Below are 24,895 nucleotides of genomic sequence, written 5' to 3'. Positions count from 1 at the left end.
TTGCCGATCACTTCTTATATGCGCTCTCGATGATTTTTTATATAAAAAATATATCAATTGAAATACTCCATGAGGATTAAAAAACTCTTCTGCTGAGTTTCGAGGAAACCGAGGGTTTTATACACAGATTTGAGAATTTCGCTTACGTGGCAAATTTATAACTGTCCAATAAAATATATTTCAACTCTCTCCTATGATCTGCACAACATATCTCGGTCTCAATTTCACGACATGATAAGATGTGCGGTGCCAAATATGTTGGGACGTTCGTTTAATGGGCAGGAGATCCCACTCCCTTTCAATGGGGCCTACGGGCGAAAAAAAAACATGGAGTTGCACAAACTTATTCATCGTAATTCGTAAAGGAGAACTATAAGACCAAAATATTTTTTTCCCGTTTTAGGTGAGCCAAGGCATCTGATCCCAGATTCCACCGATTCGGCGATCCCCCCTCCTCTCTCTCGTTCTCTCTCTATCAACTCTTTTTTTTTTTCTTTATTTTTCTTTTGCATAGAAGGAACATATATTTATTATATTCTTTTCTTTGGTAAGAAACATATTTATATATCCTCTCCTTTTCTTCCCAGAAACTATTGTATCCTCACCCCGTGTTTTCGACCGTGTCTGATTTCTCATTTCTCTGTAGTCTGTACCAATCCGTTTCTTTAGTTTTCTCGAAAGCGGCGTTTGATCGTGTTTCTAGGGTTAGGGTTTTATTTTTCTTTCCATCCTTTTTTTTGTTATTGTAATTATTTTATTCTTTCGTGCCTGGGGATCGAACCTCCCGTTGCAGGGAGGGGGAAATTATGGGTAGCGATGGAGATTCCGGTGATGCGGCCGATTCGGGTGTTGGCGGTGGAGTTAACGTTAACATACGATGCTCCAACGGCTCGAAGTTCTCGGTGCAGATTAACCTTGAATCGACGGTTGGGGCATTTAAAGCTGTTCTCGCGCAGAATTGCGATATCCCTGCTGAGCAGCAGCGGTTGATTTACAAGGGTCGGATCTTGAAAGACGATCAAACCCTAGAAAGCTACGGTATGTTTCTTCATATGATCATTCTCTTACTTCTTCAGTTTTTACCCTATGATTAGGTATTATGTCTTTAATGTCGTTACTGTTTTAAACGTTGGTATTGAATTCGTGTAGGGTTTCATCTTTTTGGTAGCATCTGGTTTTCTGTCAGATTGGTAGTCGTATATTACATATTCCTTTTTCTATTCAATTTTCTTTTGCTTTCGTTTCTGATAGTTAGATGGAATAACGAAGAAACCCTAAAATGTTAAATGCTTTGACACGTTCTTATTCATCTACTGTGTCTTAAATCCAGTTGTTTCAAAAATTCAACTTGTTTATTTCTCTTTTGAGAAGGACCATTTCCCTTCTCATTTTTCTACTTGGTCAATAGAGGGAGAGGTTTTTGCTTTGCTAAGAAGCAAGCAGGAAGGGAAGGAGAAAGGGGGAGAGATATAGAAAGAGTTAGGTTTATGTTTAATAAGGAGTCTAAGGAGGAAGGGTGGGAAAACGGGGGATATAGGATATGGATGTTGGAATTCCTGTTCAACTGAGTCGCATTCGTGTCAATGATTAATGTGTTCAAAAACCGTTAATTGTTTCATATACTTGTTGAACACAGGCAATGTTAGAACCTCACTGTATGTATTATCTTTCACCCTTTCTTTGGTTGAAGGCTAAGTATTATATGTGAGGGAATCTCCTTCTGCACAGGTTACTGTTCAAGTTCGATTGCTATTCATAATCTCTCTTCAGTTCAGGTCTTTTGATATCTATGGTTTTGAGTCATGGATCTAATTGTGAAGACGTGATTTCTATGCCGTGTTGAACTCTCTGACCAAAATAAGGTATTCTGGTCTTTTGATATCTGTGAAAGAATGGTGGAGCTTATTATAGGTGCAGGGTTTTAAGTCCAACGATTCTGTGGAGGAGCAATTTTTTTGGCAGATACGATATTTTGTCAAATGAGACTATAGTGCTCATCTTTGTGGCTTACTCTAAGCTCAAGGGAATTTGGTTATAGTTTACTTTGTACTGTTGTTAATCAATCCTTGATGGACATTCTGTGGTTGAAATAGATGTTTTGGGGCTGGCTGCCTTTGGAAACAAAGGAAAAGTACTTTTTTTTTTTCTAAAATTAATCCTTGGGTCTGTTACTGATTAGAATAAAATAAAAAAACACAAGACCCCAATTTAGGCTTTGTGTTTTGGGCTTAAAGTGTTTTGACTTTGGATTATGTCTTTAAAAGAAACATTTATAATCACTTAAAACATTTTCTGTCACATTTTTGTTTACCACAGCCTAAAGCTCAAGAACAGAAGCTTAACCAAACATAGCCTTAGTTCTAGTAAGTGGTAACTCCAACTTCTGCCATCAGCAAGGCTATTGGCAGATCTAGGGAGTTGGGATCCAATTGAATGAGCATTTCATGTTGAATATCAATGGTCCTTTTTAATTGCATAAGGTCCTATTAACCATAAGATCCAGATGAGAACCAAGGTTCTTTGTTTGGTCTGCTGCCTTGGGTAAATGTTTTGACTTGCGGCATGCTTATAAATCAGGCCGGTTGTGTTATTTGTGTTGCTGAGTTAGAGATAGCCAATCACTTTTTTTCTGCACTGTCAATTTGCAAATAAGGTGTGGACTGTAGTTCTGGAGTCTTTTTGGCTGGATTGTCTGCTTCCTGCTCTCTATCCTCTACTTTCTTGAAATGAGAGAAATGGTTGTTTGTTTCCTCTTATCTCTTATCTCTTAAAGTGCAATCATACAACTTTTTGCTTTTCAATGATGCCCCCAAAAAGACAACAAAAACTCTCATATATGGGGTCAAAACGGATATTTGATAATTTTCGGAATTCAGAATTTAGAATTCAGAACAACATTCTTTGCATTCAGAGTTTAGAAGAAAGAAAAGTTCACCAATACCAATATACCTTTTAATGTAATTATTGCACTTTCAGATGTCAGACTTCAGAGCAAACGAACAGGCCCTAAGAGAGGTAAAATCTTTGGGGGCCTAATTCCAATGGCTGTCTTTTGGTACATCTGGAGAGAAAGAAATGCTTGAATCTTCAAGAATGAGATCTTGGATGAGTAGACTGTATTGTGCAATATCAAGGAATGCTTTGCTCTTGGATGTCAATTCATAGGGATCTAAAGGGCTGGGCTATTGCAGATTTTTTACAAGGACATTTTGTTTTTTTGTTAATATCTTTGCTAACAAGCTGTATGGCTATGATACACACACATATATGTATATATAGAGTCTAACTTTGCTATTAATGCAATTCAATACGACACCTTTTACAAAAAAACTTAATCTTTCAAAAGCAACCTTTCTGCTTGCCAGGATCTTTGAATGCAGTGAAATTGTTTGTACTCCATGCTGAAATGTTTGTTTTGCAGTTTTATCCATCTAATTGAATCTGTTTACTACTTTTGAATGTTGATATAAATTTGCTAAACTAACATTTGTTGAAAACAATAAAATAATTATTTTTAATGGGAATATTATTGATTTAAAATGTAACTCATCAGATCCATATTAATGAGGGCTTGGCAAAAGTTTTAGTGCTGGCCGCCAACCTGACACAACCCTCCTCTTTTGTCCAAGCTTGGGATCAGCAGTGTAAGGCAAGCTCACATTGGTGGGGTTTGATTAAATATGTAACTAATGTTTATTTATAAAAGAAAGAAAGTAAATAGATTTTATTGTAATGACCATAGTTGATGATAATGGTATATGAACACATGAAAATGTCAACTGGTGCAGTTGGTAAGGTTTATGGCTTGTAGTGGAGACTTGGGATTGAATCCTGCCTTCACCAGGGTTGGGGGTTTGGGCTACCCCCTGCTATGTAGCCCCATAAATAAAAAAGTGTATAATTTAACTCCATATTTTTTACTGTAGTCGAATTTATAATAGCATATGAAGAGATGAAATCATTTCACTTTACCTTGACAGATGTACTGAAATTATAAACTGAAGTTTATTTCACTCTATATATGAACTGTATATAAACAAATGAGTGTATATAAGCATAGAGCAAAAATTAAAGAATAGTGAGGATGAGATAGCAAAGAGAACAAACCTTTGTCAAAATATAAATTAAAATGAACGGTTCAACTGTTTAGTCTGATCTGGGTCTGACTCTATTAGAATTATTTCTCTTTCGTTATTGCTGTTCTTGGTGTTGCTTTTGTTAAGTGGCTCGCCTGTTTTTGGTATGGTGAGGGGTGGTGTAGTGGACAATATATTCTTAAGGAGACCGGACAAGAGGGTGTTGATCAGATTGGACTTGGAGATACCCAATGAGGATTCATTGGTGATATTGTGTAGAAAAGTCTGAATTTTATAGGAGTGATATTTTTGAGAGCCAATTTTTTGGTTAATGGCATGGTTATTTAGAGGGTTCTTGTAGTTGTATACTTGAATGACATCAAATCTAAGTGTAATCTGGTACTTTGACAGGTTTGCAGGCGGAACACACTGTTCACATGGTTCGTGGTTTTGCCCCATCTGCATCAACCAACACTGCTGCTGCCTCCAATGTTGGAGGTCCAAACACCACCGCTGGTGTCACTAGGGGTGTTAGTTCCACTGAAGGTGGTGGCTTTGGGGGAGTTGGTCTTGGAACATCACTATTTCCTGGATTTGGTATCAATGGACTGGGTGGCAGTGGGGCATCTGGTTTATTTGGAGCTGGACTTCCTGAATTTGAACAAGTACAACAGCAGCTGACACAGAACCCAAACATGATGAGGGAAATAATGAACATGCCTGTAATTCAGAACCTAATGAATAACCCTGACATGATGCGCAACTTGATTATGAGCAATCCTCAAATGCGTGATATAATTGATCGTAATCCTGATCTTGCTCACATACTTAATGATCCCAGCACACTAAGGCAGACATTAGAAGCTGCAAGGAACCCTGAACTCATGCGGGAGATGATGCGGAACACTGACAGGGCAATGAGCAATATTGAATCTTCTCCAGAAGGTTTCAATATGCTTAGGCGCATGTATGAAACAGTTCAGGAACCATTTTTGAATGCAACAACCATGGCTGGAGATAATGGAAATGATCTGGGGTCAAACCCGTTTGCAGCACTTCTAGGGAACCAAGGTGCTGGCCATGCTAGAGATCGATCGGCCAACCCTTCAACCACTGGTTCTGAAACAACCACTGGGTCTCCTGCACCAAATACTAATCCACTACCTAACCCATGGAACAGCACTGGTGGTAAGCTTCAATGTTTTGTATGTTATATTTACAATAGCTCTGGATCTGATGTTCTTTCTCTCTCCAAATTTATTGGCAGATTTTTTTTTTAATTGAAAGAATGCTATTTAAACTAAAAAAAAACTCTAATCCTGGAGCACCTAGCTCTTGGGAAGCTGGAAATCATCTTGTGAAGGGGTGACAAAATCCTGATACTGATAGAACCTTGAGCAATGGGCATTATGAATAGTGAACCCATAATATCTATGACTTATGGATATATCCAACCGAATGGTCCTCTCTAGTCTCATCTTAACAGGTTGTCTATTTCCCTGTTGCTAAATCTCTTGTGGCAGTATTTATATTATTCCCTTTTCATTAAGCAGATACATAAGGTATTGCAAAGATTTGTATCTGCTTTGCTTCAAGCCTCTGCACACAGTTGTTTCGGAAAACAAAAACAAAAAAAACAATCCTATTCATATCCAGAGCACAGTAGATCTCTATCCTTTAATACTACTTCTTGCTCAAGGCGTTTCATGACTAACTGTTGTCTTGCAGCTGGAGCTGGACAAACGAACACAACTATGAGGTCAAATCCTGTTGTGAATGCAAGGGCACCTGGTATTGGTGGTTTATCTTCTCCTGGTCTTCCAGAGATGGAACGGATGTTTGGTGGTATGCAGGATCCCTCTCTATTAAACCAGTTTATGCAAAATCCATCTGTGTCACAAATCATGCAAAATCTCCTTTCCAACCCTCAGTATATGAATCAGGTAGTAGCCAAACTATGTTTCTAACAGTTAGTCATTCCATTGATTTTTTCCTTGTCTTTAATGTTTTTTCTTCATTTTAGATTCTTGGTCTGAATCCACAACTGCGCAGCTTAATGGAATCAAACTCTCAGTTAAGAGAAATGATGCAGAACCCGGAATTTCTTCGTGAATTGACTTCTCCTGAGACAATGCAGGTAGCATTACTTTTTAAGTCTAATAGAATTTTTTTTAAAGTTGGATAGAAAAATTAGCAGTCATAGATTTGTGCTTTATCAAACCCCAAATGCTTTTTAGGGGAATCATCCAGTTGCTGGCAAGCAACATCGATAAATATTCTGCTGGTTGAAATGTAGTTTGTCTGACCATTGTTGATGATTGTGTGTTTTTCCATTTTTTCTTGACTCTAAAGTTTCAGGCACTTGAGGTTTCAAATGGCAAGATTGATGGTCTTTGAACTCAGTGATATTGTTGTTACTCAATGATGTTGCTTGCTAGCAACATCGATAAATATTCTGCTGGTTGAAATGTAGTTTGTCTGACCATTGTTGATGGTCGTATTTTTTTTTTTTTCATTTTTACTTGTCTCTAAAGTTTCAGGCACTTTAGGTTTCAAATGGCAAGATTGATGGTCTTTGAACTCAGTGATATTGTTCTTACAATTAAGATGACCTTTGAGCTCTGCCTTTATTTAGATTGCAACTTATTACCTCTATATTGTGCAGCAAGTTTTATCTTTGCAGCAGGCGCTTCTGTCTCAGCTTGGTCGGCGACAGTCAACCCAGTAAGTTGGATTGTTGGATTTTGTGTTGGAAATGAAGTCATTCTAGATGACTCCAGAAACAAACCTCTCAACAGTTTTTGTTATCATTCCTTCCATTCCACTTCTGATCCATTTTCTATGATGGGTGTGTGTATTCTCATTGACCAAGGAAAACTGATGCAGTAGTTGCATTAAAAACTACTTTTTGTGCCCATTTGATGAATAATGTCCAAATGTAATGCTTATTAAATTCTTCTCGCCAAATTTGAATGGATTTGTTGCTTAGGATCATTGGCAGAAGTTGTTTCTAAGTATGGTAGTTCAAAAATTTTGCTTAATCCGTCTTCTCTTCTTCTGCTGGTTTAATTATTGGATTGTGTTCTTTTACAGGGAGCTAGGTCAGACTGGTTCAGGTGCAGGTATGCAAGACATTTCTCCTTAATCAAGTTTCTTGTTTGTAGCCAAGTGTTTACTCTCTTTGACATAACAGCTGCACCTGTTATTATTTTACTACTTTATAATTTGGAACTCTTGTAAACAACGGTGTCATGTGTCGTACTTACATTGTCCACCTGATCAACATCTTAGCCCCAAAATTGGCCTAATCACATTCTTATTAGAGTGAAAATAGTTAGATTTACAAAAAAAAAAAAAAAGAAAAAAAAAAGAAGAAATCCGTTGGCCTGTTCTTGAGCGATTCAGGTTGATTTCGGACCTGGTATTGCCCTAGATTATGTCTTTGGTTGCTCAACATCTACTTAATCAAGAGATCTTGTTATAGGACAAGTATTATGCTATCCCATTTACATGGTTTTTCCCCTGTTTTCTCTCTCTTTTTTTTTGTTATTTCCCTTTTCTTATACCCATAACAGGAGCGCCGAACAATACGGGATTGGAGTTGTTGATGAACATGTTTGGTGGGCTTGGTGCTGGTGGTTTGATTGTTCCCAATACCCCTGATGGTAGCCATTCTCCCATGTTTATAACATCAGTGTCCACTATTGTTTTTTTACTGCATAAGGCTCAAGATATCATTTACTTTGTTTCTGTAGTGCCACCTGAACAACTTTATGCGACCCAGCTGTCACAGCTTCAAGAAATGGGTTTCTTTGACACACAAGAAAATATCCGTGCATTGAGTGCTACTGCGGGGAATGTCCATGCTGCAGTGGAGCGACTGCTAGGAAACCCGGGTCAGTAGTAGATTTATCTCATCTGGTATGTTTATAATTAGTCTGCGTCACTTATTTGGGCCTGTAAGATGAGCCAGTTTGGACACAGTTCCAGTTTCGTAAGATGGCAGATCAACGTGCGGGCACATTCCAATCCCATTTTGGCCATTAATAAGTAACACACTACTATTATTCTAAGAGTTATCTTGTTGGTGACTTGGTGTAGACTTTGAATTATCGGACCAGTAGCCTGCCTCTCTCTCTCTCTCTCTCTCTTGAGAGATGAAGACTCATTATCTTGTATATACACATTTCTAAGATTTGGCTTGTGAATTGTTTGCCGGAATTATGGGCACATATTTTGTTCATTGTTCCTGCTTTTCTTTATTTCCACATACAATTTATTTTCTTTTTTGTGCTAGCACTTCTGAAAAAATTTAAGTTCATATTTGTATATAACCGGATGGTGGTTGGACTTGATTATTCTGATCCCCATCAGAGTCTGACTTTACCGGTTAGCAGCTGGTATCTTCAGGAATTGATGCCATGACGAAGGAAATTTTGTGTTAATTCCATCCTTTTTAGGCAAATTTCTTTGTTTTTTTTTTCTCTTTCAAGATAAGGTAAATTTTGAATAAGCATTAACAGCGGTGTCTCCTTCGTGGTGTTGTACAAAATGGACAAAATTAAGGGAAAGTCTGATGCGCCACCCATGAATTTTGATAAATAACACGTGATTGGTTATTAATCGACAGGTCAGACGTTTTGGAGATGCCATACCTTTTTCATATCATAGTCGAACCTCAAAATTAATCCTTGTACATCTCCATCTTTGACCCACTCTCATGGTCTCAGCTTAACCAATCCGTCATTTGTTTTGGGTAATTAATCGGCAAGTCCGCGACATTAATTCAAGGAGTGGTCATTGTTCGGAGTTAGTCCTCGTAGCATAACCTTTTGCAATTATACATTGGGAGCAATTTTAGAGTTCACATCTCTGGCCCTTATAGAAAGATATCTCAAATGAAGGGCTGCAAGGGACTGAGGACCAAATCCTATTTACATTGCACTGGTGATCATTTCAGATTCTAATTTTGATTGGAGCAAGTAGCCGTTTCTTTTGACAAATTGGGGCACATCATTCAAACATCCGGCTTAAGGCTAAGCCATGCCCACACGCATAAAGTAATGAAATGCAAGTGGGTGGGACCACCCAACAATTAAGCTATGCTATCGTTTTGCCACGTCTTTTTTTCTTATATCTTCAAACCCATAGAAACGATATAACCTAGGCACTCTCTTTACTTGGACGTCCAAGTAACAACCACCCCCCATCAGCCAATGGATTCTGGGCCCATTATAACTATGTCTTTTGTTAGACCGGATATGCTCCTCACATCCTATCATGCATTGGGGAGATGGGATCTGTCCCCACACAGGGACACCTCACAGGCACATCTATTGTGTATTAGGAACATCTCCTGTGAATAATAATTTATAAATAGGGGAGATGTTTCTAATGTATGATAGGATGTGTGCGTGGAGCAGATCCCATCTCCCCAATGCATGATAGGATGTGAGTGTGAGGTAACCCTGTGTGAGGAGCAGATTCCATCTCCTCAATGCATGATAGGATGGGTGTGAGACACCAGGTGTGAGGAGTGGATCAGGTCTCAAAAAAAAAAAATGGTTATAGTGGGCCAGAATCCATTGGCTGATGGGGGGATTGTTGTGACTTGGGATAGCATAGCTTAATTGTTGGGTGGTCCCACACACTTGCATTTTATTATTTTATGCGTGGGCATGGTTTAGTTATTATTCACAGGATATGTTTTCAATGCACGGTGGTTGTGCCTGTGAAGCGCCCATTTGTGTGGAACAGATTCCGTCATGGTAAAATCACAGTTTCTCAAAGTTCAATTTGTCTTGAGATTGCTGGAAGTGGAAGCGAGTTCGAACTTGCTCTCACAGAGCGCTACACACACCGATCTCAAAGCATATTCAAGCCGTGTGTTGGAAGATGTTCCCAACATACGCTGGGACGTGGTATACTGGTATAAAGTCGGTGTGTGGAGCGCTATGTGAGTAGCAGATCCCAATTCGCTGAAAGCAGGTAGGTTTGCCTTTTTTTTAGATTTCTCAAAATGCCGCAAGTTTTCCCGCCAGTATATTCAAGGAAAAAGATTATTAATTTTTAACTGAATATATTATTATTTTTGTTTGTTACAAGAACTTTATAGACTTCTGGTTTTGGGTCTGTTGTAGCCAAAGTTTCCTCTTTTTGAAACCCCACCTCTCTCCCTCTCTAACGCTTCCTCTCTTTCCCTCTCTCTTCGATCGATTGCAATGCTCAAAGGTAACGTTCTTCTCAGATATGTTTATTTCGCATGTGTAACTTTAATTGGAAATCTGTTTTTTCCGTGTGGATTTCTTTTTGTTTTTTTTTTCTCTGATCAGTGTGTTTTACTGATGTTTGATTCTGGAGAATTTGTCTATTCGAGAAATATAGGAAGGTCTCTTTGATTGATTCTTCTCTTTTTCCATGTTATTATTTGGTGGATTTTCCAGGTTTATGTTTATGGTTTTTTTTGGTTTCTGATAAACTTTGATTTGGGCTTTTGTTGGTTTGAGGGGACGAGGGTTGTTTCTTTTCCTCTTCTTTTAAATAGTTCCGTTTTAGATTTCTTTTTTTCGTTTAAGTTCCTATATACTAAGCATTGTTTCTTCCAGTGTTTTATTTTAGTTTTTATTAATTTATTTTGTTCTCTTTTCTGCGTTTTGTGTCACGGGTGGGGAGGGGGGGGGCGATATTCGGTAGAAACGTTTGTTTGGAGAGCTCACTAAGTGCAGTTCTTGCTTAGAGCGAAGATTTGTTCTATACAGATTACAGAATTCAATTTGTCATTTGACATTTGCCTTATAGGTTGGTGTTAATCATTAGGGAAAATCTATGATACGGAATTTATCAAAAAAAAAAAATCCATGATACTGAAAAGATATTGTATGGAAAGAGTTTTGACCAATCAAAACCCACCAATGAATTTTGATAAATAACACCATGTTCTCTACCACGTTTATGATTCTGGTTTATTTGTCAGGTATTTTTCCGATACCATATCTTTTCCATATCATAGTCGAACCCTAATCATTATTATAAAAGGTATTCGTGACATTCTGGAATACATGGTTGATTGCAAGGCCCCAACTATATGGAATTTGGGACGCACTTTTTTTATTTTTGTATTTTTGCCTAATTGTTTTGTTTGTTGATGCACAATAAGGAAGCTAAGTCAAAACTTTGATTTTAGAGACATAAGATAGAACCCAAATGTATGAAAAACTCATACAGTAATAAGTAGTTCATGTATCTATCCATTGTTGGTACTGTAAGACTTTCAAGTTTCAAGCTAGTTTCCAGTATTTGATAATAAGTTCAAGGGCAGAATGTTACAGAAGTGTTCTTTTATGTACTATAAGATTTTTAATCATGCATCGAGTTATGGATTTAGCACCAATGTAGTACAACATAATACAATTATATTTGGAGAATATAATGATGTATCTTTTATACTCAATGTACTGCCTAAGTTCATATAGTTGCAGTGAAATGTAATATTTTAGAGGATATTGATGCCTATATCTTTTTCTTCTTGTGCTTTGGCACCTGAATGTGCTCACCTTAATGATATTCAGATCTTACGATGATGTGCTGCATCTTTGCTTGTGGAGTGAAAAAGTGATCCATTAAGTAAGAAAAGCAACACAGAAGGCGAAAACAATTATTCACATATTAAAATATACGCCTATATGGCTTGCTGAAGAGATTAGAAAACTATCTAAAATAACAAAAAAATGTTGAAAATGAGACTAGGCATAGAAACAGAGACTTGCACTGTCTGGGACTTGAGAGTTTGCTAGAATGGAAGTGATTGGTTGATGATTACTACATGCAGTCCATGCATGCTAAAAGTGTGTGGTTGCCCAGGACCTGGGAATGAACCGAAAACTGTTTTTGTGAAAAGAGAGTAGTTGTGTCAGATTAATGCTGTTTTTTATTTCCACCCTTCTCTCCAACTTTTGGACAGCACGACATTTTGATGATGAATATACTTCATTTTGTTAACTATAAAGAGACCACCACACGGCTATTCGTATACACATCACTATTACAATCCATGTCCCTTTTAAATGCCTAATATTATAGCACCACCTATTACAAAATTCAGAAAACTGGATTTCTTAAATCACATTAGGATGTATGCCAAATGCTTGCAATCAGAGCATGATTATCATGATGATTCCCTTCAAATGTTCTGTTATTTCTTTCCTTTCATAATCCTCAAAGGGTGGTTACTGAATGCTGAAGGTTCAAATATAATCCAAAGCTATACAAATGCGTATATAGGTTATAACCTGAAAAAGATATGCAAAATTTCAATTCGCAACATTGATTACTCATGTAATTCTCTCAACAAAGATCAAAGTTTCACTTTGATAATGTTTATTATGCATGCATTAAAATGAATTTCTTCTGCAAGATGAATACATGAAATTTGAAGTGGTCATATTGTGGTCCTTGTGGAAAACTCAGAATAGTGATGAAACTGTAGAATATATGGAGAAGCACATTTTTTTAAAACCCCAAACTTTACTCTCAGTGGAGGGGTGCATACATATAAAGGATTAGTTATTGCCTAAAAACATCAAACTTAAGAGATGCATAAAGATGTCCAAGTCTCCACCTTTCAGTTTGTTTACATATTTGAAAACAAAATCATATTCAGTGTTCAATTCATATCTGAAATAAATCATGGAATCCTAACCTCCGTGGTCTTTATCAATACCTAGAAAGACCAAAATATGGTACATTCGGGGTATTTGAATATTGCTATGTTTTTTTGGTAAGCATTCAATGTTGCCACTGCAGTTTAGAAATTACACATTCATCTCAACAACCTGATTACATTCTTATTTGTCTCCTTTCCTTCGTTTTCCTTATCTTTTATTTGATCATTTGACACAGAGACCCACAGGGCTTCTGTCCATCTTACCGAGCCTATAACCCATTCTAATTGTATTGGCTAATTACCCCACCACCAGGAGTGACTGGTTTTGAATGAATGCTTTGGAAAGAAGAGGTGAATGGATTTGTTTAATCAAATTGTCTTAAGGTTTCTTTTGCAGTTGTTATCAATTAGAACATTTTGTATTTCTAGTATGCTTTGGTTTTATTATTTATATCATTTACAGACTTACTATGTATAGTAAATCATCACTTAAAGGGGCTATTTGCTTGTAGGGGTGCAACTCAGGTTGGCCCAAGTTGGCATTTTACAATTCTTTGGGCTGGACCTATTCAAATTTTGACGAAATCCTAACCTGAGCCCACCCAAGTTGCACCCCCTAATTGCTTGGTAAAATAGTAAATCTCAGGCTGACAAACACACAAATCTGGGTTCGAGTCTGAGAGTGTCCACATATGTGCAAAAATGCCAAATGTTAGGTCTATATCTGGTCTGCCTCTCACAAGACCCCAGATAGCTAGGACCAACATTAGGTAATGGCCTTTTAGTGAATCATGACTTCAGATTTACTAGGTGCTGGATTTTACTAAGGAACTAAGGATTTATACGAGGAAATCTGTTTCCTGTATGTGAGTCAAGTCTACTTCAATAGTTAATTGGACTTGATGAGAGTCAAATGATAAGTGAATTGGGATTGAGCCAAGTCTACTTTATTAGTTATTTGGATTTGAAGCTAGGAGAGTCACGTGATAAGTCTTGCACAAGGCTTTAGGATTGTAAATAAGCATGGCACATGTAATTTGTAAGTACACCATTATCAATCCTTGCAAACAAACCTTAGAAGCCATAGTTCTCAACCTATATTTCATTTATAACCCTGTTCTATATCTACTTTAATCCTTGATTCTACTTGGTTATCTGGCATTGGTTTGTGACCAAGGAGGTCCACAAAAGTCAGTAAAGAGTTGAAGGTATATGCACTAAAGGAGGATATATCTACATGCTTTAGAAAAACTTCTGTTGCTCGGAAAGACCCATGATCATTACATACACGTGCCAATGCCCATGACATTCTCATCATGTCCTCTGTCAAAATGTCTTTTTCATGATTCAGATGATTAACCAAATGGTTGACCCTTCAGGTCAATTGAAGCCTGGTTTTGGAAAGCTTAAATGTAACCATAAAAGAAGGATTAACTTTTTCATTTTAATATGCTTATAATTTACATGAACCTCAAGTTAAAAGTAATTTATACATTCCTTGACATTCTCTATTTTTTTATATAAATATATTTTCAGAATGTATACTATTTCTAATACATCAAAGGTGTAATCCTTTTTAGACTGTATGTCATCAAGCCTATTTTGCAGAGGAATATTATTCCTTGTCATTCATCATTTGTCTTCTGGGCAGCCTATGTAGCAAGTTGATTGCTATTGACATGAGCTCATATCTTGGATCTATGCAGAAAGCTTGTAGAATTTTCTATAAGTTGAGTATTGCAGATGGTTCAACAAATGGTTGACTCTAAAGTCATCCAATATGGGTTGCCTAACACTGGAGCTGGCTTACCCACTTCTGATAAGCAACATGCAATACCGGTTAAGAAGACAGCATTGAGAGACCTGCAGAATGATAACAGAATTTCATTGCCCAAACCTCAAGGTAATTCTACTTTTTTAAAGGAGAAAGGACCCCTTAAAGATGCTAAGGTTTCTGGAAATAAGAGACCATCACCTGAGTGCCCAGCACCAGCAAACCCTCCCGGCCATCAGTCTCTTAGCAGTAATGGTGAAAATAGTCATCTTGTGTATGTTCGAAGGAAATCAGAATCAGAACTGGGCAAAAGCAACATGGACAATGATGCTGGTCATCCACCAGCAAGACAATTTAACCATGGGGACCAAGAAACCCCTAGGCAACTTACCCAGATGAAGGAGCCTAAGATGTCTTGTTTTTCGGCATATACACCCATTCCAATGGCTTCTCTGATGACTTTCTCGTCTGGGGGGCCTACAGTTCCCCTTTCTTTGGGGAAGGCTGGTAATGGGTTGCCACTGGCAGAACCAAAGAATCCTGCAGTTACTTCTGCGCCTGTTCCCCTGGTTAACCATCAGGGAAATAGTGAACCACATTGGAAGGAGCGTTTCATCCGGCTGCAAACATTTTTAAGGAACTGTGACCATTCAAGTCAGGAGGATTACATCCAGAGTAAGTCTTATTTAAATTTCAGTTATCCACTTGAGGGGTGTTTGGTATTGTGTATACTGTGTTTCAATAGATGCTGGAACACTGTATGTGATAAGCATTCTTTTGGCATGGCTATAGGTTCCAGAAGTTCCCCTATTTTTTCACACTTGTATTGTTCCAAACCGTTAAACTCGAAATTCATTATTTTGGAGTGGGCCCCAGTGTTGTTTTTTCAACTATATAACAGGCTATAGAACACCATCATGTTTTTTCAACTTAACCGCGCCATAACTTTCTTTGAACAATCTACCGAATCCCCCTTAAGATGCTTATATTTTCTTAACTCAGTGTGGTCACTGACCTTGTTTTTGCTTCTATCATTTATTAGTGCTTCGGTCCTTAACCCCTTCTGGCCGTAGTAGACATGCAGTTGAATTGGAGAAAAGAGCAATCCATCTGTCACTAGAGGAAGGTAAATACTTCTCTATGCTTTTGCTTCGTTCTGTTATTCCCTCATAATTGTCAAGAGTCTAATAAATGGAACAAGTAGTTAAATATCTTCAGGAAGAGCAGGTGATTAAGAAATGCATGAAAGATAAAGGGATAGGAAAATTGAGCATGTTTATTAAGCGTCCCTCCCTTTGGACTTTTACAAGCACTTGGTTTAAAATTCTACTGAAATACGACTATAATTCTTCTCAAACTATGGTCTAGTAAGAATTATAGCCATGTTTTGCCAATTTGCGCATAAAATTCAGGAATCTTTTAGCATTTTGCTGTCATACACACTGTTTTCAAAACCGGACCGGACTGGATTGGATGGTTGGACTGGAAAACTGGGAACTGGTCACCTAACCAGTTCTGTTTTCCTCCAAAACCATTTTTTCCCTTAAAACTGTTGATTTTGGTCAGCAAACCACTGAACTGGCCAGTTAACTGTTCAAATGGTTTTGACTGTTTTTCAATTTTTTATTTTTGTCAGAACGGGCCAATCATTTGGGTTGAATGGTCGGATCGTTCGAACCGGTAACCAGATTCCTGACCAGTTCGGTCACCGGTTCGTTTTTAAAAACCATGGTCATACGTGCCATGACAGCAAAGGCCAAGACCTCCTACCTGCTCTATCCCCAACCCTGAATCCAAGCTAATATAACACAGATATAAACGTTGAAGTGGTAAGGGAAACCAATTTGTTTTAATTTCTTCATTTGGTTTTCATCTACTGTAGGGAAGGAGATACATCGAATGACCATCCTGAATGTGTTGGGCAAATCTACACCGAAAAATAGTGCCTCACCCTTAAGTCAACAGGTCCAACCAGCAAAATGAGAAAGACGAAAACTAAAAGAGGAAAAAAAATTTTATCTACCTCCTGCAAAGGATGCTTCCAATTATCCGCATGCAGGAATTCAACCTCAGTCACTGATGGCTTTTTCCTACTGCATTAAATCTTTCCATTGGTTCGAAGGCTGAGCTCTTTGAGAAGCCTGAACTTCCTAATTGTGAAACTGTTGTTTAGTCTCAACTATCTAATAAATTCCGCTGTGGGTGCTGATTCCCAGTCATCTCTATCTTATGAAATGAAATGGTAATGTCAGATGATAACCAGTCGCGTGGTGTAGGTTAAGTTGTTAATCCATACAATTGAATCCTGGAATTGTCAAAACATCAATTCCTTTTTTGGCTGCAATTAGAAGTTAGAATGTTCTTGTTGTAAGTGCTGAAGAAACTCAAAATACAATCTGTCGGGTAGGGCATAACAGATTGGGACCAACAATCCATTATGCAGTTCTCCACTGTGGAACAGACTTCTGCTCATTCATACGGTTTATAACTTGTGGGCAATCCCCCCTAATTACCGGACTGCCCTGAATCATATCTCATCGCTAGAGAAACTGGTGCTAACAGTAACAGAACCCAGAAGAGGTTTAACTTGACGCGAGAAGAGCTGTCACTGGACCGGTTAGGCCCCTTCCGATCAAAATGCGTTTATTAATCCCTGCTATCGGTACTTTACATTGTAAAATATCCCCAAAATTTGGCACATCATAAAAAACTTGTGTTGTTTTTAAGTTTTTTTTTTTAAGAAAAAAAAAGTTGTGGAACATAGAAAGATAGGATCATGAATAAAATCAACTATAGGAACTTAGAATTTAGAAATAGCCCCAATAAGTGATCAAAGAGAGAAAGTAGATGAAAATGATTTAGTTGTTGAAGAATGAATGGACTAGGACTACTAAGGTAGATGTAAAAAGACATGGGTAAAAATACTAAGATATAAAATGTATTGATAAAATAAAATTCATGTAATCCATCTATTATACCATTCAGGATTTCCTACTTATTTTTCCTACCATTCTCTACCGTCATGAATTGAATTGAGAGACACGTGGCTGCAATTCACGACAGATAGAAAACGGGCAGGAAAAATGAGTAGGAAATCTGTAAATATGATTTGAGCAGGAAAAGTGAGTAGAAAATGGGTTCCTAATATACTTGGGATAAGGCATAGATGATGATGGCATACAGCTGTAAATATGATTTATATAGTAAATACATATTTATAAAATAAAAATATCTTCAAATTTTCAGTCCAAGCTTCTTAATAATGTCTTGAAATTTCTTTCCTCTATTGATTTTCCATGAGCCAAAACAAGGTGGCAACTTTCTTACAGATTTTTTTTCGTTTATTCTATTTTAATTGCAAAAAAATCAACATTAACGTAATTTGACTTTTTTCCCGTTACATGTAGTCATGGGTCTAGGTTCTCACTGTGCAACACGTGGCAAATTTGAACTCAGACACCCAGATCCATAAGCATAACCCCTGGCCATCGGCCCCCGAACTCTGGAAGCTAAATATTAGAAATGTCATAACGAGAAGAGTGAACATTGAGAGAAGAATCTAGAAAGATTGAGGATAACAAAAAAAGAGAGGACAACTTAATAATTAATGCAATCTGTTTTTTCCCTAGGTTTCGTGTTTTCTTGGTAGGCATTTTTTCTTGAACATAATATTAAAAAAAAAAAAAAAAACTCTCGTCAGTCGTAAGTTGTTGCTAGAGGTAGAATGCCCTCTTGGCTCTTGTGGATTGTGGTTCAGCTCATCCCTGGGACTTTGCCAATATTCCGATCCCCAACCACGTTCACACTATCCCGTAAACAACCAAAGCTACAGTCGAATTCGTCCAGGAGGCCTCTCTATAATTAGACCACACATTTCAAGGTCTTTATTGTCTACGTGTCACCATATGTAAACGTCCAGCTCATCATCCTTTCTCAGAAGTGATAGCTAATAAGGTAAGAAGTTTAAGAAAAACACAAAACAGGATAAGGAACCGTGAACGATTGACGTTCTCATATTATCTAATTTTCTCTCAACCTCTCTTCCCACATATCCATTTATCTATCTATCTACATCCTCTTTACTTTTAACCGTACAAAATCCACATGATAGACTCATCGTTAACGGGAGTAGACCCATCCTGTTAACCGGATTAAAGCGAATGGTTGAACCAATCGAACCATTAAGAGCAGTGAGTTGGTGGGTCAGACGGTCAATGAGTCTGTTCGAGGATTACTTGCTGCTCCCACTTAATTCCTACTTTTATTACTCTTTTGGCCTTTTTGGATCATTTCCTGGTTGGCATTTTTTTTCCCACAATCGAAAAGAAAAGTATTTTTTCCTGGATTAAACAAAAATCTAGGAGGTTGAACGTTGTTCAGTGGTTCACCCGAAAATTTGTAAATTAAAAAAAAAATTATGGTTCAGAGAGAGCGAATTGAAGACAAGCACCATGAGATATTGAAAATTTTTGTCAACTTTCGAGACCATCTTTACGGTTCAAAACAAGCAGGTCCGAATATTTATAAATCCAGTTCGAGCGGTCTGGGTGTGTGATTGCCACATACGTACTAGTAAGAGGATTTGAAGAGCAGGAAGTGGTTGTTACTTGTTCGCTGTTCTTATCCTCCCTCTCTCTCTCTCTTCGCTGGTCATGGATCCTTACAAGGTATACGCATATTGCTTCATTCTAGTTTTGATTTTTTCCCTCTTTTACTTGGTTCTGATTTCGGTATGTAGTTTGATGATTGCAGCAATTGTTTGGCTCTTGTTGTTTTGCTTTCCTGCTCTTCTTATTTATTTATTTATTTTTGTTAATCTCTCGACTTCTTCCTTGTGATTCGTTGTTTGATTTAGTTTCAATCTGGTAGATTTCAATGGGTTTTCGAATTTGTTATTCTGATTAATGGGTTTTCAATTCTTTTGGGATTGCCTGTTTTTCCTTCTTTTTTGGTCCTCGGATTTGATTAATGGGTATTTTAGTTGCGATACAACTTTAACTTCTTCTTCTTCTTCTTCTTCTTCTTCCCCTTCTTCTTCTACAGATTTTTTTAATGACCTCTTATTCATTTCCCTTGAATTGGTTCATCTATTGGTTATGTTCCCCTGCTTCGTAAAATTCTCTCTCTCTCTCTCTCTCTCTCTCTCTCTCTCTCTCTCTCTCTCTCTCTCTCTCTCTCTCCCTATTGTTTCATTCATATTATTTTTTTAGGAAAATATAACTTAATATTAAGGCTATGTTTGGTTTGAAGGAAAAAGTAGGGAAAGGTTAGGAAACCTTACCTTGTATAGATTTTGATATCAGTTTTTTTTTTTTTAATTATTTTATGAGAGCGTTACTTGATTTTGTGCAGTATCGTCCGTCAACCGCCTTCGATTCTCCTTTCTGGACCACAAATTCTGGTGCTCCTGTTTGGAACAATAACTCGTCACTAACTGTCGGAACTAGAGGTAGTTATTCGTTACTAGTTGATTGACTGTTTATTCGTACTTAACAATGCTATTTTCCCCTAAGCAACCTTCATTTACTCGGTTGCTTTCTGGCACATTCATCCTAGTGTTATTTCTTGAAAGGGGCAACTTATACGAAATTCTTTTTTGCGTTTCTAAGTTCTGCCCGTTAGTTTTTGTTCTTTTTTCTTATTCCTTCTATTTGTTTTTTTTGGTGGTAAACTCCCTGTTAGATAAATTGGTGTCTTGGAATTTCTTGGTTGAAGTTTTTTACTTTATGAATCGTTTATACTGTATATCTGTTCGAAGTTGGATATGAACATTTTGCATAACGAACATGCTAGCTTTCAGTACAGGAGGAAAATGTTGATTTTCTGTCCTTACCACTCAGAGGAAGATGTTGCTTGCAACTCAGGTGTTAACATATTAGATAGCCATTTGTCTTATATACATACCATGGTGGACAGATCATCGTAAGTCTCTTTTAGGTGCCCCAAGGAGTTATATTAGTTTCCATGTTCTTATAGTTGTTCTAGTGCTTAAAAAGGGCGGCCAATGCACAAAGCTCCTGCAATGCGGGGTCTGGGGAGGGACAGTTGTACACAGAGTTGTTCTAGCGTTTATTCAACCAGAAACACTTAGTAGCATCATTGTTCGTGTTCTTATTTATTACTTATTAGTAGACCTGTTCATGGGCTGGGCTCAGGCTGAACTTTTGTCAAAACTTGAATGGGCCTGGCCCAAAGCCCGATCCCAAAACGGTGTAAAAATTTGGACAAGCCTAGCCCAAAGCCCGGCCTGTGAACATGTCTAGTTATTATATAGACTTGCCAGTGTAAAATTTAGGATGCCTGTGCATGCTCCAGTTTTATATAGACTTACCAGATAGTTTGCCTTGGCTTGTGGTTGTGCATTTCTTGTTTGGAGGTCAGGGATAGTGGGGGTAATATCTATTCACCCCATTCATTCACACTCTTTTCCTCAATTCCATAATAAATTTTCTGAACGATAAACTGAAGTTGACAGGACACATACATTGAGGAAAACATCATCTTTAAAACACTTAAGTGGAAGCATGTTATCAGAATATTAGATGGCATAGGTAACAATATGCAAGTATTGGAAAAGTTTCTTAGCTTTGACAGGACAACTAAATCAGTATTCTTCATGTTCATTGAGTATAGGTTAACTACTAGAAGGCATTTTAAATCATTTCAAACCTTGATTACCATATGACCTGGGCTCACCAATGTATCAGGACAAAACCGTGAAGTTCCTTGATTGCTACCAAATTTGGTCTAAACCCTTAACCACAATGGATGTGTACTAACATGTCTGTGCACTTTAAGCAATTTACAGGGAATCAGGTATCATTGCCATTTTTGTCGTTGTTCTGATTTCTAGTGTTCAGTATTGCAACTCTGTTGAACCAAAAAATCATGGGCACATAATAGGACCTGTAACAAAACAGTTTGTTTACTTAGTAGAGGGACTTTAGGGTTTTAACAATCAATAAAATTTAAAAAAGAAAGAATCTTATTCTGTACCAAGTTCGATTATATTGTTTTAGATTTCAAGTTTGTTCTTACGTGACTGAATCCCATTTCCGTTTGACAGGTCCAATTCTGCTTGAGGATTATCATTTGGTTGAAAAACTTGCCGATTTTGACAGGGAACGGATCCCAGAACGTGTTGTTCATGCAAGGGGGGCTAGTGCTAAGGGATTTTTTGAGGTTACACATGATATTTCACACCTCACATGTGCAGATTTTCTTCGGGCCCCTGGAGTTCAGACCCCAGTCATTGTTCGTTTCTCCACTGTTATTCATGAGCGTGGCAGCCCTGAAACTCTGAGGGACCCTCGAGGTTTTGCGGTGAAATTCTATACAAGAGAGGTAACCATCTTTACTTATATCTTTATTTTTATTGCAAAAATTAGCTCATTTAAATGTCCATGTGTTTGTGGTTTAATTACTAAACTATATAGATGAAGATTTATTTTATATTAGACACTAGTGAAAGATATAAAATACCATGGATATGTTTACTTAGGAAGATCTCTCTATAGTCCTTACACCAAGTCTGGATAGTTATTTTGTGGGCCTATTCTTGAATTTATTTTGAATTTAAGGAAAATGTCACAAGTGAATTTGGATTGTCCTGAATTTGGAAGGGAGGGGGAGAAGGAAAAAATAAGAGAACTTTGGCTGTCACTCCGATTTGGGTTTATGGCCATACCATGATTGTGTGTGGCATGCTTGCAGCCCAGGCATAATACTGTATGTCACAGTCCATAGTTACCTAAAAATGAAAAAAGAAAATATATAAAAGGAAATCTATGATGATGATGATCCAAGCCTTGTCACAACCATATGGGGTTTGACTACAAGAATCCTGTTTCAGCTATTCCATTCTGTTCATTATCAGTGTCTTATCCATTACAAGAATACAAGGAAACCTATGATAACTCAAATATTTAAACAGCATCTTAATTGACCATGTTTAGTTTTTTTTTTTTTTTGGAGTCTCACCTAACAATGCTTCTCTCTCTCTCTCTCTCTCTCTCTCTGAGAGAATTGGAATTAGACATCTTTATGTGTGAAATGAGAAATTGGAATTAGTCATTTACAATATTTGTAATGATATAAAGCTATTATATGACACTGAAAAGGTACCATACCTAAAAAATTAAGCAAATAGAATCCCAGGTGAATTTGAATGAAATACTGGTTCATTGATTATTAAATCTTAAATTTTTATTAATTAAAAATTGAGCATGTTCCAATTTACTACTTAGCACTACAGCCCTAACCAACGTAGATTAGCCTTGACCTTACTGTTTTCTTTGACATTTATTTTTTAATATTACTGTGTGAAGATAGCCACCCCATATAGTTGGGAACTGGGATAAAGCTTGGATTACTGTGTGAAGATAAATTAGCTGGTAGATTTGATGTACTATATATTCATTATTTTGACCAATTTGTGTTTCTTCTGCTGTTGATCACAGGGTAATTTCGATCTAGTAGGAAACAATTTCCCCGTGTTCTTCATTCGTGATGGAATGAAGTTCCCAGACATGGTCCACGCTCTCAAGCCCAATCCCAAGTCTCACATCCAGGAAAACTGGAGGATTCTTGATTTCTTCTCCCACCACCCAGAAAGTTTGCACATGTTCACTTTCCTCTTTGATGATGTTGGTATCCCTCAGGATTACAGGCACATGGATGGCTCTGGTGTCAACACCTATACCCTCATTAACAAGGCTGGGAAAGCACATTATGTGAAGTTCCACTGGAAGCCCACTTGTGGGGTCAAGTGTTTGTTGGATGATGAGGCTGTGTTGGTTGGAGGAGCCAATCATAGCCATGCAACCAAGGACCTTTATGATTCAATCCAGGCCGGGAACTATCCTGAGTGGAAACTCTTTATCCAGACGATAGATCCTGATCATGAGGACATGTATGACTTTGACCCTCTTGATGTGACCAAGACCTGGCCAGAGGACATTATTCCCCTGCAACCAGTAGGTCGTTTGGTCTTGAACAAGAACATTGACAACTTCTTTGCAGAGAATGAACAGCTCGCCTTCTGCCCTGGCATTGTGGTCCCAGGTGTCTACTATTCAGATGATAAGTTACTCCAAACTCGGATATTCTCCTACTCTGATACTCAGAGGCATCGTCTTGGGCCAAATTATCTGTTGCTTCCAGCAAATGCTCCCAAGTGTGCTCACCATAACAATCACCATGAGGGATTCATGAACTTTTTGCATAGGGAAGAGGAGGTAATCTACTCTTATTTCTATTGTCCCTTTTTCTGTAGCTAAGGCTAGTTTGGATGACACATTGTTACTGCTGGGTTATTCCCTAATGAGAATGCTGTTTCAGGTCAATTACTTCCCTTCAAGGTATGATCCTGTTCGCCATGCAGAGAGGTACCCCATCCCACCACCAATATGCACTGGGAAGCGTGAGAAGGTCAGTTGGTATCTGAAATCACTAATCCAACTTTGAGATAGTTGAATTCTATGGTTCTTAATCATGTATTTTGTTGAAGGAAACCTGCTTGATTACTGGGTTCATGATTCCTTTATTTTGAATGGCCTCACACTGAGCTACTACACAATTCTAACCATTCATTGGACACCTCGGTTCCACTTGAATGGTATGAATTGTCCCATACTTAGAGATTGTACTGTTCTATTACTGATTTACTGAATTATTGCTTGAACTCCTCAGCATAAGGATAATTGTTTTGAAACCAAAATTGGATAATACTCAGCCTTATGTTTAATGCAGTGTGTTATTGAGAAGGAAAATAACTTCAAGCAGCCTGGAGAGAGATACAGATCCTGGGCCCCAGACAGGTACCTGCACTCCTGCTATACTAATAAAGACTAATAAGCGGTTCAGTCTTGACATGACTATTTTTTTCTTCTATTTGTTGCAGGCAAGAACGATTTATTAAAAGATGGATTGATGCTCTATCTGACCCAAGGGTTACACATGAGATCCGCAGCATCTGGATTTCATACTGGTCTCAGGTAAGATGAGCATTCTTTGCCTTTTTTATTTTCTTCTTTTGTGTATGTGTGTGTGTGGTGGGGGGACAAGAAATTGATGCTATTAATGTCTACTTACGAATTACAGGCTGACAAGTCTTTGGGTCAGAAGCTTGCATCTCGTCTCAACGTGAGGCCAAGCATGTGAAGAACGTGTTGCAGAAATTGGATGCTTTAGGGGTTGCTTAGAGGGAAAAATGAGTAAATGTAGAGAAGGGCGTCAATGGAAGTCTGATGTTGATCATTTAATTAATGTGCTATTATATATACAAGGGAAACATCACTAGTCCTGTGATTCTACCTAATTGAGATACTGCTCTTGTGATAAATTTGCTGCTTCATATACAGGTTATTATTATTTATTCTCTTA

At 37.7% G+C, this 24,895-nt stretch overlaps 3 protein-coding genes across 5 annotated transcripts; all 3 read left to right on the top strand.

Annotated features, from left to right (window-relative positions):
• Positions 1 to 200: 200 nt before the first annotated feature.
• LOC148849776 (ubiquitin domain-containing protein DSK2b-like) lies at positions 201 to 8,372 on the top strand. The gene is made up of 8 exons (XM_088943689.1): positions 201 to 1,038; positions 4,488 to 5,264; positions 5,805 to 6,019; positions 6,100 to 6,213; positions 6,742 to 6,800; positions 7,170 to 7,198; positions 7,652 to 7,741; positions 7,832 to 8,372. The coding sequence occupies exons 1-8, from the start codon at positions 807 to 809 to the stop codon at positions 7,978 to 7,980; spliced, it is 1,665 nt and encodes a 554-aa protein (XP_088799815.1). The 5' UTR covers positions 201 to 806; the 3' UTR covers positions 7,981 to 8,372.
• Positions 8,373 to 9,768: 1,396 nt separating this feature from the next.
• LOC148849775 (uncharacterized) lies at positions 9,769 to 16,731 on the top strand. Of its 2 annotated transcripts, none has more exons than XM_088947566.1 (4): positions 9,769 to 10,064; positions 14,445 to 15,187; positions 15,555 to 15,638; positions 16,395 to 16,731. In XM_088947566.1, the coding sequence occupies exons 2-4, from the start codon at positions 14,482 to 14,484 to the stop codon at positions 16,493 to 16,495; spliced, it is 891 nt and encodes a 296-aa protein (XP_088803692.1). In that variant the 5' UTR covers positions 9,769 to 10,064; positions 14,445 to 14,481; the 3' UTR covers positions 16,496 to 16,731. The 2 variants fall into 2 exon arrangements, with proteins under 2 accessions (XP_088803692.1, XP_088803691.1); XM_088947565.1 differs by lacking the exon at positions 9,769 to 10,064 and adding an exon at positions 10,098 to 10,307.
• Positions 16,732 to 18,583: 1,852 nt separating this feature from the next.
• LOC148849774 (catalase isozyme 1) lies at positions 18,584 to 24,895 on the top strand. 2 transcript variants are annotated; one of them, XR_016099097.1, is made up of 9 exons: positions 18,815 to 19,179; positions 19,865 to 19,961; positions 21,579 to 21,856; positions 22,972 to 23,748; positions 23,852 to 23,941; positions 24,021 to 24,128; positions 24,263 to 24,330; positions 24,414 to 24,507; positions 24,614 to 24,895. XR_016099097.1 is itself a non-coding variant. In XM_088944107.1 (8 exons), exons 1-8 carry the CDS (start codon positions 19,165 to 19,167, stop codon positions 24,671 to 24,673), a joined length of 1,479 nt encoding a protein of 492 aa, XP_088800233.1. In that variant the 5' UTR covers positions 18,584 to 19,164; the 3' UTR covers positions 24,674 to 24,895. The 2 variants fall into 2 exon arrangements, 1 of the variants encoding a protein (XP_088800233.1); XM_088944107.1 differs by lacking the exon at positions 24,021 to 24,128 and having other exon boundaries at positions 18,584 to 19,179.

The sequence above is a fragment of the Nelumbo lutea genome, chromosome 5 (genome assembly GCF_056320005.1).
Source record: "Nelumbo lutea isolate HS-2025 chromosome 5, American lotus-T2T, whole genome shotgun sequence".
NCBI lineage: Eukaryota > Viridiplantae > Streptophyta > Magnoliopsida > Proteales > Nelumbonaceae > Nelumbo > Nelumbo lutea.
Note: the sequence above shows the minus strand (reverse complement) of the source record. Positions and strands in the feature narration are given on the sequence as shown.